This window comes from Dipteris shenzhenensis, chromosome 21, assembly GCF_047967505.1.
Source record: "Dipteris shenzhenensis isolate YYH24624 ecotype China chromosome 21, Dip_SZ_1.0, whole genome shotgun sequence".
Taxonomy (NCBI): domain Eukaryota; kingdom Viridiplantae; phylum Streptophyta; class Polypodiopsida; order Gleicheniales; family Dipteridaceae; genus Dipteris; species Dipteris shenzhenensis.
In genome coordinates, this window is record NC_141616.1 from 46180842 (window position 1) to 46188280 (window position 7439).

Sequence of the window (7439 nt, forward strand, 5' to 3'; positions counted from 1 at the left end):
GTCCCTTTATGCTGACATAGAGGCTCGCAACACCGTAGGGCGGCCAACGCATTGCTCAACATTTTTGCTCAAGTGGCACTGAGCGGGAACGTTCTCGTACCAGTCCATGCGTGACCATGCCTGCCGATGGTGCATTGAATACATTTTGGGAGCCCATGGAAACAATGTGTAAGCTCTCTCCTGCCAGCATGGCACAAGAGCATTGGATGGAGGGCCTCAATTGGACGATGTCACCAGATACTAAGGACGGGGCATTGTGTCCACTTGTTCTAGTTCTGTCATGGCCAGCCACAGTAGGCCCTTGGGAGCAAGGCAAAACAAGCACTTTGCTTGGTCTCTCCACGTCTTCCTTATCGCCAGCTGCTGCCGTCCCTTCCTTTGCCTGTCTCCTTCGCAACCCACATCCGCATTCGCACGCCTCTCCTGTCTCTTGCATGCCATATCAAGCTTGCATGCCCTCTGTGTGTGGGCAGGCAGCTGAACTGATTGTGGGTTGAGTTGTCTCTGTGTGGCGGATGAGAAACTATTCGAGTTGGAAGCCGTCATCGTGAAGATTGACGCAATCTTGTCAAGGATCAAGGACCCAAGAGGGCGTCTTAGCCTGACTGTAGGAAGATCAGGTAATGAATATGTACACGTCTAGGCTCTGATCAACGAGAGAGAGAGAGAGAGAGAGTTTTCCTGGCTCTCATGCATTCTGGTTTTGCAGGCTTTCTGTAACATAGCCTAGCTCCATGGCTTCCATTGTCCTCCACAACCCCGCTGGTGTAGTTTCCAACCAGCCTCTTGCCACAAAGTTTAGGAGCGCCCAGCCTCTCGTTGATTTCAAGGTCAGGCCAAATGTTTGCGCCCTTCGAAAAAAATCCGTCCTGGGTGTTCCCGGCACGTTGCAGCATCTGAGTACATTTCCAGTTGTCAGGTGCGTGAGCGAGAAAGCTACTGCTGAGGCACAGGGTGGTGTCTTCGAGATTGAAGACGGTACGGTGACACGTTTGTAGTTTTGTCTTCGTGCGTTCTTAAATTTTAAAAAGGACTGAACACAAGCGGGACTCGTTAAAAAGGTGGTAGACTGATCAACCGCATAGAAGGCCCGGTAGCTTATCATATCAGCTTGCGTTCATTACGGGAGTGTGAAAATATGAGCTCGCAGATACCCATGGATCCCACATTTTTACATATTTCATGCCTGCTGAGAGATGTCTACAAATGGCTCCTGCTTATAAGGATGGTCCGCCACACACTTTTGTTCAGACTAATCTTAAGTGCCGTTTAGAACTGGGATAAAAAAAGCAGCTTTAAACTAATATCGAAACTGTTATTTTGCAACGTGCATCTCAAGCACTTGATTTCTTTCGACTAGCAGTTGTGGCAACGTGATGGTCATAGTAGCAAATCCCTTTTGCGGCTCACTGTCAGGTCTTGTATTGTGGCTTCCTCAATAGGATGTTAAAATCTCATATAACAAAACGTGTTCTGCCATAGCATACTAATTTTCCATAGAGTCATTTTCAAGTCTTAACAACAGTGCTGCATGTCCTTGATAGCTTGTCCCATCTTGTTGTTCTGAAGGAGGATTGCGGCCTCTTAGTTGCTTATTGTTATTTACTGATTCTACTACACTGTTTCTTTTGGCAAGAGGCATCTTTGGAGCGATATTTGCAGGAAGCTGGGGAGAGACTGGTGAGTCACCCCTTCTTGGCTATGTTTTTGAGAGAGAGAGAGAGAGAGAGAGAGAGAGAGAGAGAGATTTCCGATCTGCACGTTGAGAGAGAGATTTCCGATCTGCACGTTGGAAGCATTAAATCATGGAAAAAGAAAATCATCACAATCTACTGTAATTTTTTTGCAGGTGGTTCTTGATGTTTCCACCAAAACATGTGGGCCGTGCAAGATGGTGTATCCAAAAGTAGTGAAGATGAGTAAGGAATATCCTGATGCAACATTTTTGAAAATCAATGGTGATCTGAATGGTGACACCAGGGTAAATTCCCTCACTCTCCTTCAAGTCTAGATGTCCATTATGCCTGACCACTAAAGGTGTAGGTTATTACAGTGTTATGCTCAGGAGTCTGGTTATGTGAAAGCTTTCATGATGTATCATCAAATCAACGTATGGCCTCCATGTCTCGTGTCTTTAAGATTTCACCTCTCACCCTCATTGCAGGCGTTAATGCGAAAATGGGGAGTCCGTGCTGTCCCAAATTTCAGGTTCTTTCGAAATGGTAAGCTTATTCATTCTCATACTGGAGCAAACGAAGATGAACTGAGAGCTCACTTCATAACACATTACTGTAACACAGTTCAAGTGTGATCAATACCTCAAAGTCACTTGGCAACCCTGGTATAGGGTTACAGTTTGCTGGCCAACCTGCAGTGTAAGTGTACTTTAGCATATTGTATTCCACCCTATACTGAGTGCTTTGCAAATCAAGACTAACGAGGAGTTGCAAGAGAATGATGTATTCTCATGAAGATGTGAGGGAAGTTCACTTTGCACATGATCTTAGTGCTAACGCACTGTGCCTAACCCTATGAGGCACGTGTAAAAGTCTATAAAAAAGAAAGGGAATGTTTTTACATGCTGAGAGTGTGATTTTTCCCAAATATCCAGCTAGTGTGCAGTTTGTCATTCACCTGACTTGATTGCATAGAACTAAAAGCCTTTGTTAAGTGAATTAAGAAAGTCTTTGTTTAATTAGATGTATTTGATATAGTAGGGCAATAAAAGGCTAGCACAGTTACTTTTAACATGGAGTGACAGTCTTTCAGTTTGGAGTTTTCTAGATTGGGTAGTCTGTTGAAATGCTTGCTGTGATTTCTGTCTTTCCTTACTTCCTTACTACTGCTCTCAACCACTATACCAAGTAGAGTCGGTGCATCCTAGCTGCCGAAAATTCAATTGAGGATGAGCCTCTTTATTTCGAAGCAGGATTGTAGACCACTCTTTTTGGGCTCCACAGCTGCAGGGTGTTGGTAGAGGCAGAACAAGCTTTTAAAACACATCTCTTACCTGCTTTTTTGCGAAGATGAAACTGTTCTGAACTTTCCAGATAGCTAAGAGTGTTGCTCCTCACCACTTGCTAAACACCTCCAATTGTCTGGAACGTAGCTAAGCTTATGCAATGTGTAGATGAATGTCCTTGCAGTCCCCAACTGAGAAAACAAGACATTTAAATGCAGAAGATTTTGCCAAAGTGCCTCATTCACATATCTTCTTGCTTCAGACTGTGCACTTAGAAGAAAATTTCACAATTCGAGAGAGAAGGAACACGCTGATGTACAGCCAATAATAGATCTCATTAAGATGTAGAAATTGATTCAAAACAAGTTCCAAAATGTACCTACACCTGCAGCAAGTTCTGCTCAGGTAAGATACCACTCAAGGCTTTGTATGCTGCACTCTCTAATGCAGCTCTGTTCCAAATTGCCGTGTGTCTCTTCAACAGTCTTCAACAGACTTCTTGGATGTCATACCCCCCATGTCCTAGTTATATGGGGCTCTCAGGTGAGGAGGTAACATTTCCAACATATGATAGGGAGCTGCTCGTGGAGCAGCATTCTAGGCCATAATCATTTGCAACCGAATTTGCTGTTGTCCCTATGATCTATTTGTTCAATCCAGTATGCAAGTCTTAGTCTGATGCTTGCATGTAAAGGACAAGCCAGTAGCAGTGGCCACTTTGTTAACGAGCTTGGATTACACCCAAAGGCTTTCTTCATGCTCCTTTGATCGACTCAATTCTCCTTCTGTTATTCTTTCAAAGTTGCTTGTTGATTTAGTTGAAAGGGATGCATTACAAGGCCATACACAGTAGGACCATAGCTCCACTAGATAGGCTTCCTTATGGCGGGAGGTTCACAATGTGGTGCTTAAGTCCATTTTTACCACAACAATCAAAACTTGAGTCACAGAAGTCAATCTATCAATCTTTTCGGAAAAGATGAAGAAAATAATGCAATGCTTAACATGAATAGTCATGGAATTTGGGTTTTAGAAGCGCACATCAGGTGGGAGGCCTAACTGTCCCACCAAGTTTGATTCTTGGTGTGTTCCATCCTTTATTGCAGACTTAAGAGGTGCGAATAATGCTCCAGCAAGGAATAGCCATTTAAGAATCAACACAGGTACTGCTGAATATGCCATAATTGAAGTAGACATATTCAAGGTTGTGCCTAAAGAAGCATAGACCAATTGTCCAAGCCCATAAGAAGCTATGAGGTTAGGAAAATGGCTCTCTATCTAGCTCTGTTTGCGAAATGCAAAGCTCTGTTGTTCATGAACGCTTTAGAATGTTGCTCGTTTTTATGATGTTATGCAGTCAATAAGAGTGTAAGATTAGAGAAAGTGATGCAGGATATGTCCCTCCAATGGGTGGAGCGCCCTGTATTGGTATTAAATCCATGTGGGTGAACAAGAAGGCATGCGATGAGATGAGACATGAAGAGGCGCATGCCTCATCAAACCACCCCATTTATTCAATCGTATTCGCCAACCAATTAACTGTCTTAAGGTTCCCCAGTCTTGGACCTTATAAAAGTGCACTCTAGTGTGTATTTTCACCAGGTGCCTAATGCACGGCAGTTTTTATTCATTGTTAAGAGAAGTGTTACATGTCCAAATTTGGTGCTGTCTGAAGCAGCGATTCTAATTCGACGGGCTCTATCCACTCAGATGATATGAATCTGTTTCGTTTCATCATAGTTTTGTGTTCCTGTGTCATCATAAATACAAAACTAAGATGTACAACTGAATTGGTGCAGAATGTAAGAATGCTCTAATGTCTCACTGTTCATGTCATGACAATTTCCAGGTCTTTTACATTAGTAATTATTTTATAAAGTATGAAAAAGAAGTTAAAGTTGGGAAAATGCTGAAAACGAGCTACAGGAAGATGGTGAAGTAGTAAAATGTTAGGAAAGAGATGGAGATTCTAGTGCAGACTGCATCACTGCATTTAGAGAGAGAGGGAGTTTGCTGTATGTTGCAACTCACAGCTAGAAAGTGTGAGTGTAATTTTATCAAGAGGGTAAGATGTCAGTTGGCTAATATATTGTGGTGGGGGGTGATGCATTGATGGTCATTGTACCAATCATTCTCTATATAATCCTTGAGCCTTGATATGGCTCTAATTTCTAAGTGAGGTTTTCAGCACATGCTCTAGCCTTTCTTGCCAAGGATCATTAAGAACGTTTGATGTCCACCATTGAATGCTGAGAGTGCTTGTTGAGTTGACTTGGTGACCATTGTTGTGAAGTATCATTTCACAAGGAAACCTTTGTATAATCTGGCTACCTTGTACAAAATCTAAAATAAACTTGGCAAAATAAAGATGCCATTAAACCAAGACGAAAGATATGTTTTAAGTACAATACAAAGTCAAGAAACACTCTAGACAGTGCATGCACACATATCTTAGGTTCAAAGGGCCTTAACAAGAGACCCACAATGCATATATGGCATTTCAAGAGGTCTTGAATGATCCAAACCCTACCTAGGGGATAGTAAATGCATTAATCAAGAGCATTGCATTGGTAGGAAAGGCCAACAAGAAACTATGTATACATTTGTTACTAGAAGAGCGATAATTAGTAGGAGTTTAAGATCTCAAAGGTCTGAATACAAGGTAGAGAGGCAAGAAGTCTCTTGCATAGCACCATTGTAATAGAGATGGTAGAGCACCACGTTTATCCAAAGCTAAAATGTGAAGATGGACAAGCTAGTAACACATTCTAAATAAGCTTGATTATTGCTTGGTTTTGGGCTCACAAATGTGTAGTTAGCTTGTAAGCCAAGCAATGAGTCCTTTTGTGGAAATGTTCCTCGTAACACATCCTCGATGTATGCAAAGACGATAATCACAACACGTCGCTCTTGCAGATATCTCATATTGTGAACCCTTAAAATCCAATCTCCATGAGAATTCGATATTCTTTCAAAGATTCAACTCTTGGTTCATTTGATCTAGCCCTAGTCCATACCTACCATGTTCAAAGGTAGCCATGGTTAATTGCAACTAGGTCGAAGCTAGCTGAAGTGTCATTAGCAATTATCTTAACTGATTCAAATGCAGCTAGGTCAAGTTGACATTTACCAATGTATTGAAGTGAAATTTAACCTCTCAATATGGACCGAGGTGCAAATTAAAGGCTAAGTTTAAAGAGGTTTTGGTTAAATCCTTCTTATTACAAATTGGTTTTGAAAGGCATCTTTATCTAAGCTTGAGAAACATCTAAGACTATGTTTTAAAAGTACTATGAATTATTTTTTAGCAAAACCACTAGGCATAAACTTGCATATATAGGTAAGCTTTGCGTCAATTGGATGTGCGATTCACCAGTGGCTATTCAATGGTTATGTTATCCAGTAATAGGCTAGATTCTTGGGAGTTTATTGTCTCTTGAATATGCATTCCTTGGACAATGTGTAACGAAGGGGAAAAAGGGGTCAAGTTAGAGGTTCTTTAGGTGGAAAATGTGGAGGGACTATATAAGTCTTCATCCACTCCCTATTATGTACCTTTTGATGTGCTCTGTACCAACATGGAATTCGGTAGAACATAATGTGTGTGTAGAGAAGCGGCAAAGCTCCGCTTGTACTTGCATAAAGCTAGAAAAAATCCCTCATAGAAATCCAACTTGCATGTTCTACATGTAACTCCTACATGCGAGTTCTACATGCGAAATCTACATGCAACTCTTACATGCAACATGCGACTTCTACACGTAACTTGTAACTCTTACATGCAACTTCTATATGCAAGTTTTACATGTAGAGAGAGAATGTCTTACAATTCCTACATGCAGAGAGAGAAGCTCTCCAACTTATATAAATACACCATAATGGAATGAAGCCCACACTCTTTGGGACATTGTGTTGAGTTCTACTTTGGTATTGTGACATGAAGTTGGGGGTAATAAACTTCACGCACCTCTTCACTTCCTGCTGCTTTCGAACTGACTGGCAAAGATATTTATCATTGAGAATGGGATGTTAGAAAGAAGCTTTTATGCCAAGATACCACACCATACTTTCCTCCCTCAGATGAGAATGAAGATGGTAACATCCCAAGTGATGTTGTAATCAAGCATAGGGAGAAGGAAAGGATCAGCAGAGGCCATAATCTCAGCGAGCTGGTCTGCGCCAAAGAGAAGAGCGATACGTTATTGAAAGAAGATCTTGCGGCTCAACATGGCATGAACTGATATATATCGAGGAGTTTGAAGGGGCTGATTGGGTCAGATGGATAGATTCCGAGGAAACATTGCACCTCCGTCATAGACACCTTTACACTTAGCTCAAAACACTCTACAAACTGTCATTAGACACAGAGGCCTATAACTTTCAGTAGAGACATGATATCAGAGATTCAATCATACAAAGAGATGCACCTTAAGATGGGCTTCGCACTGATATAAGTTTCATTGAAAACAGACAGATA

General features: G+C 41.7%; 1 protein-coding gene across 1 annotated transcript; it reads left to right on the forward strand.

Moving 5' to 3' along the window:
• The first annotated feature begins 289 nt into the window (after positions 1-289).
• LOC147888943 (uncharacterized) lies at positions 290-2580 on the forward strand. Its single transcript, XM_087392151.1, has 5 exons — positions 290-620; positions 710-978; positions 1637-1680; positions 1850-1981; positions 2165-2580. The coding sequence occupies exons 2-5, from the start codon at positions 735-737 to the stop codon at positions 2309-2311; spliced, it is 567 nt and encodes a 188-aa protein (XP_087248277.1). The 5' UTR covers positions 290-620; positions 710-734; the 3' UTR covers positions 2312-2580.
• The last annotated feature ends 4859 nt before the right edge of the window (positions 2581-7439 follow it).

Bases quoted from the DNA above. Each gene is read 5' to 3' on its own strand.
- LOC147888943 (XM_087392151.1), top strand. From the start codon at position 735: ATGGCTTCCATTGTCCTCCACAACCCCGCTGGTGTAGTTTCCAACCAG. The intron at 1,681-1,849 runs GTGAGTCACCCC...ATTTTTTTGCAG, and splicing joins AGGAAGCTGGGGAGAGACTG to GTGGTTCTTGATGTTTCCAC. The intron at 1,982-2,164 runs GTAAATTCCCTC...CCCTCATTGCAG, and splicing joins ATCTGAATGGTGACACCAGG to GCGTTAATGCGAAAATGGGG.